The 12,474-nt window shown below is 41.1% G+C and overlaps 1 protein-coding gene across 3 annotated transcripts; it reads right to left on the reverse strand.

The window, feature by feature from the left end:
* Nucleotides 1-160: 160 nt before the first annotated feature.
* On the reverse strand, nt 161-12,445 carry LOC119741699 (DNA polymerase iota-like). Of its 3 annotated transcripts, none has more exons than XM_038217557.1 (9): nt 12,247-12,445; nt 8,273-8,407; nt 7,337-7,501; nt 6,609-6,761; nt 5,794-6,042; nt 4,560-4,738; nt 4,018-4,109; nt 3,024-3,154; nt 161-1,709 (listed from the first exon to the last, which is right to left on the reverse strand). In XM_038217557.1, exons 1-9 carry the CDS (start codon nt 12,437-12,439, stop codon nt 523-525), a joined length of 2,484 nt encoding a protein of 827 aa, XP_038073485.1. In that variant the 5' UTR covers nt 12,440-12,445; the 3' UTR covers nt 161-522. The 3 variants fall into 3 exon arrangements, with proteins under 3 accessions (XP_038073485.1, XP_038073483.1, XP_038073486.1); XM_038217555.1 differs by having other exon boundaries at nt 5,794-6,054; XM_038217558.1 differs by lacking the exon at nt 12,247-12,445 and adding an exon at nt 9,487-9,755 and having other exon boundaries at nt 5,794-6,054.
* Between the last annotated feature and the right edge of the window lie 29 nt (nt 12,446-12,474).

Genomic DNA, 12,474 nt, shown 5'->3' on the forward strand with positions numbered 1-12,474 from the left:
CGCGCACAATGATATGGGTCACGTGTCATTCGAGATAATCGTACGCTCATCGAACGCGCAAGGATATGGTCGCACGACGCCCGTGTGTTAATAACAAGCAGAACGGGCGTTCGTGCAACATCGCGTAACATCACATCAGTGATTTTATCCAGAATAACCTGGACTACTTGATCAAGATACGGAACTGGCTTATTGGAGCACATTATCACTGCATTCATTTCACTGAGGCCCCCTTCAATGGCGAATGTATTGTGCCTGCTATTATATAAAGCAAGTGCCCCATGACGGATTATCTGAACAATAGCTAGCACAATGCTTTCACCACTGAAGGTCTCTTTGAGTGCACAGTGGCAGCGTACTTGGATTGGTATATAAATATTTGTAAAATTTGCGATAACATATTCATTGTTCTTAAAATGCAAGTTTTAAAACATGCAGTACTTTATTGATTAAAAAAATATATACTTTATGATATATATTGTGTCAAAATTTGGTCTTTGTTCTCTTTATTCGTGCTAAAATTCATTTCCGGGTGAAGAAATCCTTGATAGTTGTACTTTTTCCTGCGGCTTTATTCGGTGATGTTTTCACAGTCCTTGGCCTTTTGGCGTGCAACGTTCTTTCACTTTGAGGAGAGTGACTGGTCAGTGTCCGTTTCTTCTGTTTCTGTTGCTCTAGTACTTCCCTCTGTATATCCGGGGGTAGCTCTTCAAAAACAGACTGATCAATGCCTGTAAGCTCGATGTGTTGAGAGTCACTAGATGCTTGTGATGTACATGTACATGTTGATCTGGGCTTGGAATTGTCGTGTCGCATGTTCCTCCACTCATTTGTTAATTCTTGTTGCAGTTCAGAAGGTAGTTCTGCAAACACCAAGGGGTCAACGTTTGGAGGTACAACAGCAGGTGCGATGTCAGCGTGTTCAGATGTCAAAGCAAACTGCTCATCATTTGCAGTTTTTTTAGAACTAGCACTGTCAAATGATACTTTCTGGTGCCCCGATGATGTCGAGTATGCAGTTTGTCGACAGTCTCTATCACTTGCCCGTGTGTTGCGATCCACTGTCCCTCTTATCTGTGATGAAGTTGCAGTTTCTGATTTCTGGGCAAAGAACGACTGCCTCTTATGTGGCGAAATGCTAGCATCGCTAACTGCTTGTTCGTTCTCTGTCTTGGTTAATGAAGATGGATGGCCACTCATGGTTACTGTACACTGATTTGTTTCTCTGTTAGAATTTCTGATTCCTCCAATTTTATTATTAGATCCACCTTTAGTTGCCGAGCAACTGCTGGCTTGGGAAGGCAGAAGCCGATCGTTATCACTGCAACCACTCTGATGCAGCTTGTTCTCCAATTTAACATTGGAACTCGATGGAATGACGCTTTCACTCAAATTGTGTAAATTGCCGTCTTCTCTTACGAATGCAGATGGAACATCAGTGGCTGTTAGTGAGCAGGCTTCAGACTTCTCAATGTAACTCTCCTCTGTTACAGTAAAGTTATCATTGTTGGATGTATCGCCATAACACCCTTTCTTTACAGATCTTGGCGAGAAGAATTTGGTGATATCTGAAGTTGTCCTGCTCTGCGATTGAAACTTGGCGAAGCACACACTTATCAGTGTGAGATGAAAGGGCTGGGAGGTGTCCACCATCTTGTGGAAGAGTCCAACACAGAGGTCTAGCAGTTTACTCGCTGTGCCATCTTCATCTGTGGGAAATTGAAAGTTCAAGGAAAAGAATGTCAGGAACCGGTTCCAGATTATGGAATCGAGTACCCGTAACCAACATTACATATTACTTAGTAACTTCTCAGACAATGACAAAGAAAGATTTTGAATGTCATTTGTGGAGAATTTTCAAACTGAAAACCAGTCTACATGGAAAAAATTCATGTTTATGACGCTTGCGGAAATGTAATTTACACGGTAAAGCTTCATATATTGAGCTCACTGTACACATTTGTGTCCTGTATTGAGGCACCGATCATGCGGACCTTTATGAACAATCTATACAGAAACTTCCGAGATTGAAATTTTGGGGTTTCCTTTCTTTCAATCGGGCATCCGATTCCAGTACTACCCGTAAATGGGAACACAATCCGGGTTTTAACCACAAGGTTTCTTGGCATCTTTTGGACAACCCTGTTGATTATTCTTCATGCCCCATTTTGCTTTCTGTTAACATATGTAAAATCATACAACTGTAGCCAGTTGGACACACTTTTTCAATTCCAGGTTAATTCAGACCCCTAATTTCCAACGCTTACTACAGCGTTAAGCTACTTAAATGCCCTTCAATTTGATCTCTTTTCACCACTGAGAGGGTACTTGAGCACCGAGTCCTTTCAGACTTTTAATTTTTTTTTGAATAAATTCCTCGATTCATAAGGGCTAATCTGGCAAACAAAATTAGAAGCCCATGCTTGAAGTGGCACCAGGTTAGCGTTCATGCCGCACGCGTTCTTACGGACGAGGCGCGCATGCATTTTGTTAACACTTTTGGTCCAAGGAGCTCAGAATGCGTGCTTACTACCTGAGCGTGACTCACGCAAGCCTGGTGCCACCTCAGAAAATGGCTGTCGCCGGATTATTCTAAACAAAAAATTGGGATTACGATCTTAGCTGAGACCAAACCCACATTTCTGACCGCACAAGACCATGACCCCTTTAACCCTTACTCCCAAGCATGATTTACTAGGAACCATACCCATCCTGGCAAATTCCAACACCATATGGGAAACTGCACACACATATTTCTGACTTAGTTTCTGGAGGTGTGCCAACCCAATGTAAAAGACAGTCGGTTTAGGGGTACTGTACCCATCCCGACAAATCATGCTGTTGGGGTTTGATGGGTTGAGTTCTGTTAGGGTTAACGGATAGCCAGCATGCGGAAATATGTAGTCAGTGTTTTGAACGAATTGCACCATAATGCACTGCAACAGAGACGCTCATCATTTCACACTATCGATGTAAAACCTCAGTCGATCCATTCATCAATTCAAATCCAATCTACGGCCTACCGGACTGCAAGCTGTGTAGAATCCCATCAGGCATCCCACACTGTCTGCTCTCACGTGTCCATTTATGCACCCTGGAGTATTTCCGCACACTCAGTCTTAATGTATGGGGCTGCCTCCCATCCTTTCTCAATCTACAAAACAAAACAAAATGGAGAGATTAACACTACATTCCTCATAGAGAATCACTCAAATTTGTTGTTACCGCCACAACCAAATCAGAAACAGTTATTATATTCGTATGAATAACTGCATCGACTCTCAGGCTTTCAAATTTCTTGTGATTTAATTTAGTATTAAATTGAATTCGGGACATAAAAGTAATGTGTTTTTTCATCAAATATCCAGGATAAGCTAAAGATTAATTGATCTGTAAAAGGCCCATTGTATGTATTGGGCATTATTATAGCCCTAACATTCCCTAATAGTCCAAAATCCTCTTTGCGAAATGGAGGATTTTGCAGGATTGAGGCTACATGACCAAAGTGTGTGGCTATTTTCGGAGGATGCAGGCCGGACCTTGTGTTGTTTATGCTCAGCCATGCATACATTTAGGTCTATATTACACTTGAAATCCTGCGCACTGCTGCAGGATGTCACTGGCTCTGCCTCAACATATTGACAGTGATTGCAGGAGGATTTTGGAGGATTGAAGTCACCCCTCCAAAGACCACATTCAAGAAATAATGGAGAATTTTGCAGGACTGAGGCTGTACCGGTATGCTATTTTTAAATGGAGGCAGTTGAAGGATTTTCAGGATTAATTACGGTTGCATCCTAGCAAAAGTGCCTAGGGTTAGTTGAATCTTGGTGAAGTAAACTTATTGTTTACAAACAATATTGTTTTTTGTTTACAATTTGATCATTTACAACGATCAAATTGCAGGTGGAATCCTTGGAGGCTGCAACTAATATATCTGATACAATGGGCCTATTATGAGTAAAATTGACAACTTATTCTGCATATTAAATGAGATGACTCCTAAGTTGATATTACCTTTGCAGGAGACTGCAGAGAAGTGCCTTCATCTTGACTTGAGCTTCTTGAAGACTGCTGCACTTCCTAAATGAATCCTCATCACTTATTGACTGGAATCAAAATAGAGAAAGAACAATGATTACTCCGCGGCAAAATATTGCAGTCAGGCAAGATGGCGTCGTTCGGTCACCCCCAACTGTACTTTCTTTGCCGGTGAGGGGGTACTTGTGAACGGAGCGGATAGTAGCATGTGTGATACAAGACTTGTCCAACATGTCCAAAGAAGATAGTTGGGTGAAAAATTATGTTTTAAATTAACTACTTTCTGAAATGTCAAACTGTTCCATATTTTCCCTTCAAGTTGTACTGTTTTTAGATACATGATTGCTCCTCAAATTTAGACAGTTTGAAAAGGCGAGATCCATTTTTAATAATTTCGTTATCTTTTTTCCCCCACTTTTTTTCAGGAGGTGGGGGGGGGGGGGGGGGAGGGGGCAGGAGGAATAACAGTTTATCATCAAAGAATGAACATGTTTAATATATGATGACAGACTACATACCTGTGGGGGACCAGACTGTACAACTGGAGATTCATCATGTCCTTGGCACAACTTCTGCATCGTACATGCTGTCTGGTACCCAAACTCTTCCTTCAGCACCGATAATGGGGCCTCGATCAACTGATCCAATGTGGTGATCCCCATGGATGATAGCTTTTTACCAGTTGAATGGCCGATGCCTGAGAAGGAAACACGTCAAAGTAAATTGATTAAGTAGTAAAGTGAGGCTGGGAGTAATTTCTTAGGTCTTTTTTGATGCACAAAAAGTATCAGTGACGTCAGAAATTTGGTAGTGTGGTGGGCTTGGGTGGTATAGGGAGTAACTGGCAGGGCAGTAACTGGCAGGGCAGTTTGGGTGATGCAGGGGGTGATACAGGGGGTAATATAGGGACTAATAATCCATTTGTCCTTGTACCACCCAAACAGCTCTCCATTTCTTGCTGACAAATTCAAATAAAACCATCTCAGCAGTCAAAGAATTTAATCACACAACTGTTTTTCAAAGATATGATACGCCTAAATGCATGAAGCAGGCTTGACTTGCTGTGAACGTATGCTCACGTAACTTGACACAGCTTTGCCTTGACAGTTGGTGATTGATAAGCCAGCTGTACCTAACAGTGACTTGCGTGTGTGTGTTGATGGAATTTAACTAATCATAGTGCTTACCATTAATGTGATCTAGTTGTTGGTGAGTGGCTGTGTGTAGCTATAAAGGCGTGGCAGGGGAAATAGATTGTATTATTGACTTTCTGTGACTGTTTCAGTAGCTACGAGGGTTCACAGTGTCCTCAACAGGATTAATCCTAATCTTCCCAAATCCTCCAAAATCCTCTTGGCAAAATGGAGGATTTTGCAGGATTGAGGATTTATGGCAAAAATGTGTGGCTGATTTTGGAGGATGCATTGTGCCCAGGTCTAGGGCCGGACCTTGTGTTGTTTATGCTCAGCCGTGCATTAATTTAGGATTAGATTGTACGTGAAATCCTCATCAGCACTACTCCAGGATGTCATTGGCTCTGCCTCAACATATTGACAGTGATTGCTGGAGGATTTTGCAGGATTGAGGCAGTGGTCACCCCTCCAATGACCACACTGAAGCAATAGATTATTTTGGAGGATTGAGGCTATATGCAATTTTTACATGGAGACAGTTGGAGGATTTTGCAGGATTGAGGTTGCATCCTAGCAAAAATACCCAGGGAGTTAGGGTTAACGATGGATATTGTTATACCTGGAACCTGAGTGACTTTAGTCAGGCTTGCCATCAGACTGCCCAGCATGTGAGGGTACAGTGTCGTCTGGTCGTTGGGTTTGTGAGTTGAGCCCACCAGCTTGGCAAGCAACTTGTTGTGGGCGACCCCGGCACAGCTTGTCAGACCCAGCTGGGTCCAGAGGGCTTCGCGCATCTCGTGGGCGATGTGCGAGGCGAGGAGGAGGCGTTGGTGACAACCACAGGTGCAGATTGGCGGAGAGTTGGTTTCTATAGCAACAACTAAAAAAAGGATTTTTTGACAGTGTGTGGTACTGTACAGGTAAGACTAACAGACATGCAACTCATGTACAGTAAGTCATCGAAAATGTATGTAAGTCATCGAAAATCTGGACAAGCTGCATAAGAGTTTCTACAGTGTAGTTTTCAACAGCGGACATTTTCAACAGCAGACATGAGAAGTAAAAATTTAAGAAATGAGCGGATCAGAGAAAACGTTGCACGCCTGCTATAAATGTACATGAGTTCCACGCTTTAACAAACAATATAAATCCTGCAGTTAAAAGATTTTCTCCTAAAATTTTTCTTATATGCCTAAAATTTCCAATGAAAATGTCAGAGCCCAATAACATCACTCTTAAACTCTCTTCCAAAGTGCAACTGTAAAGAGTTTAAAAAGTCACAGATTTATTGATGTCACAAATGTACACATTACTTGTTCATATTTTCTTCGATGGTGATTGTCCTTGAAATCTCGTATATAAAAATCCTATAAATGAGACACAAGATGGCTTACATCAAAAAAATTCTAAGTAAGTCTTATCATTTGTACATACCAGAATTTGTAGCTGTTTCTCCGTACACGTGACCAAAGACTTCTGTTCTTCCTTCTTCTCTTTGCAAGCGTTGAGACACGAGATGGCTCACATCGATGAAATTCTCATCAAATCCTAGCCTCTCCACCAAGGGGCTGAACTGCTGAAGAAGCTCTGTATTAATAACAATAATAATAATTACAATATTGATTTTATGGTACCCATATCCAAACAGGTGCTTAATGTACAGTACATTATTATTACCCGGCTAATTAATCCTGCCAATGAAACATTCCAAAGAACATCTCAGTTCCCTAAAGAGTAAACAGCTATTCACTATAACTTTGGATATCTGTATCTCCTGTGAGGAATGTCAAATAAAGATGATTGTTGTCTAGAATTTAAGCTCTTGACACAAGAAAATTATCTGTTTCGCAAATGAAAAGGCACAATTTGAAATTTTAGCATGAGGCGAAGCAAAATTAAGTAAAATGAACATTTAAAAAATTTGCCCGAAAAGGCCTCACGTGAACTCATTGTGCTCATGAAATACATGTATAAAAATGGATCTCATGGGGAGTTAGATGGGATGTGAATTTACATGAGAGTAGTATCTTCAAAATACATCTAAATGCACACGTTTGTATGAACACAGGTTACACATGTCACACATACATGTATGCATACCAACTTGTACATTTTATTGCTTTTTTTTTACTGCTTTTTTAAGATTACTAATCAGAACCCACCTGTAATTCTGTAGGACATCTCCCTGTAGTGTGTCAGATCTTCCCCATTGACGATGACCAAGTCCGGACATCGCTGTAGAGCATCGGTTATTCTCATCAGTTTGGTCACGCCGCGCGCCCTGGCAACGTAGTTGCAAGTCACTAACAGGTACTTCTGCTGTATCCCTGGAAACAAAAGATATCGATCGTTAATTTCAGAAAGAGTGGTTGTCCTGTGGCTGACCTGAGGAAGATGCAGCAATTCACAAACAGACTTATCCAATCCTTCGTCCAAGCTCTTCCATGCTTTCTTATCTCTGGCCTTCCTCTATTTCTTTTGGCGTTTCTTGGCTGTTAGTCTGTCAAGCTCCTTGTCAATTTGCTGTCATTCCATCTAATCTCCTGGCCTGCCCAACTCCACTTGGTATTTGCTATTTCAGTGAGCAAAACCTTTGCTCCCCATTTGGCTCCAATCTCGAGTCCAGGTACCGAAATGGTAGCATTTGCTTTAACGTGCATTTAAAATGCCAGGAAAGACATTGTGGGTGAAGTATCATTCGGCAAGATACAAAATGCACTTGCTTCACTTCATCATGAGGTTTGAAAGGGGCATTGCAGTGTATGCCTAGGGAATTGAAGTTTCAGGAGTGAGTGTGTCAAACGTTAAAATATTAAACAATCAAAACACACAACTGGTGAACAGCCATATTTATTTAACTGATTAACAGCAAAGTCTCAAGGCTTCTCTGCTGAAGAGATCCTTTGAAGATGAAATGCTTGAATGACAGATTATTTCAAATATCAATATACTTTATGTTTCACTCACAACTGTGAGACCTCAAAATATGCAGGTTAAAAATGTCAAGGTCTCATTGGGGAAATTTCGAAGACTTTTGTCTGAGCTAAAGAGCAAAATACGTTGGCTCGGTTTTGCTCAAGCTGTCCTGAGAAACTTACCGAGTGGCTTGGTTCGAAGGGCTGGGTTTCTGACCATTTCAACCTGTGCATAATAGCAGTCAAGGTCGATGTGGATTATTGTACGGGTGTGGCTCATCACTTTCAAGTCTAGACTGCCACTGGATGATGCCACCGCTGCATGAAAAAAAAACAGGAATACAGAATCATTTTCACTACATCACCTCTTCAACACGCGATGAGGCAGCACAACATGGCAGCACGATGCAACGCGACAGCACGGCACGACGTGATGGCATGATGCAATGCGACAGCACGGCACGACATGGCGAAAAGTGATGACGCGGTGCAACGTGATGGCAGGGCACAATGCAACGGCACGATGCGACGGCACAATGGGACAGCACGAAGGGATGGCACAATGGGACAACATGAACGATGGGACGGCACGACGTGACGGCACGACACAACGTGATGGCATGAAGCGACAAGACGGCAGGATGGCTCTATGGTCATTGCCTCCACTTTCCCTTCTCTACCATGTCTACTCTCACCCTCTCCTTTCCTTTATTCCTTTTTATTAATCAGTCACTTACTTCATCGCGTTGTTCGGGAGGGGCAGAGAACTGCTCATACTATACATGCACAAACAACGCACACTACATTCAATGGTGTTGTTTTACAGGTTGAACGTACACTCAGTAAGGGTTACTTACATGTAGTCAACCACTACATCGACGGTTGCTCAGTCGACTGCAAAAATGCATGTGCCTGTGCAGCCACCCGGCCATGAATGCGAACATAACATGCATAAGGAAACATGTATGCAGTGCTATACTGGACAATGGTACTGCGTGTGCCCATCCTGCATGTCCTGTGTCCATTGTTGCGTCATATTGAGCATGCGCACTTTAGCAAACATGACGTAAAAGGAAGACAGTGCGTGGTGGTCTGACCGTCTGGGCTGTGTACTGCCACGTTTACCTCAGAAAATGCTGCTTTTTAAAACTTTTTTGAGAACCACTCTTCCGAACAACTTCAAACTTGGCACTGCACTAGTCCCACTAACTGGGTCGCAAGAACTCCTTTTTTGACATTTGGGATGTTGCTGTCGTACTAGCGACCCATTAAGGAACTATTGTCAATGTAATAATTTCAAAAAATCACGCAAAATACTTAACAAAACTACCTTTGAAAGCACCTACTGGCTTCTCCACATGTCAAAGATAAAGTAATCGGGCTTCAATGTTACTCACGATTATTTTTTGGGCTGCAAATCCGTGAATTTCAACCACTATGGCACAGACATCATACAGCGATCATTGATGGCTTTGATCTATCAACCCATTTCTACATGCACGCCACCATGGACATTTTTATACAGTATGTAAACACGACCATGACCTGCGTCGGTAAACAAACTCCACATGTAGATCGGGGATGCACCTACGACTGTTTCATGACAAGGCAGTCACTGCACTGTACATGTATCATGTGGCGTGGCACGCATGCACGACGATTAGACAATGGCTACGTACATGTTATGTACTTGTCATGAAACAGTCGTACATGTAGGTGCATCCCCCGATCTACATGCGGAGTTTGCACATTCTGTTGTCCCGAGCAATACACCCAACGATTTTCAACTTCATTCGGTGCCCTGTTCTGGAAATAATCGAAATACAGACAGACACACAGACACACAGAGATTTCTGGAAATAGTTAGGCCTGTCAAGCGCAATGTGAGTCCCCCACGCAAGTTTAAACTTGCGCGCACAAGTTTAAACTTGCGAGTCCCGAAGCACGCAAATTACACTGTGCCATTTTAATTTGCGTGCGCAAGTTTAAACTTGCGCAAAGGCGATCGCAACCTCTTTGCCGCTGTGATTTTCATTGATGAAGAAAATTTTATTCAAAACACGAGTACATGGAGAAATAATGCAATAAATAAATGAACAAAGAAATAAATAAAAAGGGGAATTCAAATTACCGTCAATGAAAAGAAACATTGAGATTTAGCAGTGCTTATCAGAGAAGTTGTTTAAGGGTACGTCGGGGAGGGGCCGGGGAGGGGACCGGGCAAGTAATCAACTAGTTAAGCACACTAGCGGCGATTGCTTGGAAAGTGTACTGAAGTTGTTCAATAATGGAGACCAGCTTCAAGTTTTTTGCTTTGTAAACCTAATTAGCATTTTATTTATATTCTTGAATGTAAATAAATCATAATTTCCTAGGTGTAACCCGCTGTTAAAAAAGAAAGATTATGATCCCTTCCATTGTTCAAAGTTTTGACATTGTAGTAATCATTTACATTATTTTTAAAATGCTTTAAATTACATTACATGTATTCTACAATTAAAAAAGTACTTAAAAAAAATACTATTTAATTCAATAATTAATAAATTGGACGGTGCAATAATTCATGTTTTTAGACTTGCATAACATTTCGAGTACTGTGTAGCCTACACTTCAAAAATGCATAATTTGAAAACAAAATTAATGAACGCATTACTAATTTAATTAATTAGGCCCCTAATTAAATTTATTACTTAAACAATTATTTTATTGCAGGCTCAATAATTCATATTAATGTTTACAACTTAGAAACACTATGCATATAAAATGGTAAATATTTTAAAAAAGTAAATAAATTTGCAAATGATTTAATTAATGAATTTAATTTATTGATTTAATTAATTACTTCGACTTAATGAACAAATATGTTGTTTATTAAAAAAAATCCTAATGAGCCATAAACAATGATACACATCATGATGCAAAGTGCATAAATTGCTCGCATTACCATGATTACCACTCCTTATCTCTCCAATTTCCACACAGTCAACATCATTAGCATATTAATCAAATGTTTCAAAAAAAGGCATGAAGGCATTGTCTCCCGCAGCTCAGTGATGCTATTAAATCGGAGAAAAAATCTGCTTTATAATGTTACATATCTGCATGATTAACCCGGGAAAAAAATAGTTTAGCAGCTTCCTTCCTCCATGGTAGGCCTATGCATGGCCGGGAAAATTTATGCAGTGCGCAAGTTTAAACTTGCGTGCGCAATTTGTAGCAAGGAAATTAATGCGCGCACAAGTTTAAACTTGGGGAGTGGATATTTTGCCGGAGACGGCAAACCTTTAGTAAACGTTAGTTTGCCGGATATGCACTGAACATGCGCAGTTACTGTTTGTTTGTACTTAATAACATTTTCCGGTCATGCCGGTGACAAATTTGAGTCTGGCTCCATGCCAATATTATCGTTGTAACCTCGTATTCACAAGATGGGATTCAGACCATTTTATAATTTCGGACTTTATTTCCCTTTAAAAAAAAATCCTCCAGAGCCACAAATCTGAAAAGAAAATGTAATACTCTGCAATAAAATGTTTGAGACATGTTAAAATAATAAAAGAAGAATATTCTTATTTATTTGGGGATGGGAAAAAAAAACTTTAAAATGTGGCGGGGAACGGGATCGAACCCGAGGCATCCCGCTCACTAATGCCTTTGCTTAACCACTACACCAACATGACCAAACGTGCTACACAATATCTTATAATTCATGCAGCCCTATCTTAAAGAGTACATCGCCCTCTGTTGATTTGGATTGCCGCCAGCAAACCTTTAGTAAGCGTTAGTTTGCCATCATTACCTCTGGCAAAATATCCACTATCTTAAACTTGCGTGCGCGCAGGTTTAAACTTGCGCAGGGGACTCAAATTGCGCTTTGACAGGCCTAGACTAGTAAATGAATAATCTGATTCTGATGATCTGTTTCTGTTTCTGTTCCATAAACGTACAAACACCTAGAAGGTTGTCGACGTACGTTGGTCAGGGTCAGGTGTGCAGCAACTAAATTCTTGATTGGGTTTTGGAAGCCAGGTCTTGAATGTTGATGTTGTCCAGTGCTAGTTTGAAAGTCTTAATGTCACTGTCAAGTGTCAGGCATGTCAGGTGAAGAGCGGATGATCATAATTCATAGCAAGGACATGGAGGAATAAGTTACTGACCATGTTGACCTGATGGGTTCGATGTTCTAAACGAATCATCAGAGTATGTAGGTTTTGACCAATCCTCATCTTCCACTTCATCCATCATGATAAATGTCTTTTTTTGAGACACTTTTGGAGGCTTTTTATTGTCGCGCAAAAGGAAATATTGCAGTACACGCACACTGCAGCAATTAATTAATGGCGCCCTCATTTGGTCACAAACCATAGCCATTCCCCTCCGGCCAT

Source organism: Patiria miniata, unplaced genomic scaffold (genome assembly GCF_015706575.1).
Source record: "Patiria miniata isolate m_02_andy unplaced genomic scaffold, ASM1570657v1 HiC_scaffold_5, whole genome shotgun sequence".
Lineage (NCBI taxonomy): Eukaryota > Metazoa > Echinodermata > Asteroidea > Valvatida > Asterinidae > Patiria > Patiria miniata.

Coding starts and splice junctions, on each gene's coding strand:
- LOC119741699 (XM_038217555.1), bottom strand. CDS start 12,439: ATGAGGGCGCCATTAATTAATTGCTGCAGTGTGCGTGTACTGCAATAT. Junction 7,502..8,272: donor CCTTCGAACCAAGCCACTCG/GTAAGTTTCTCA, acceptor TTTTGTTTCCAG/GGATACAGCAGAAGTACCTG. Junction 1,710..3,023: donor TCTACACAGCTTGCAGTCCG/GTAGGCCGTAGA, acceptor AATTTCCCACAG/ATGAAGATGGCACAGCGAGT.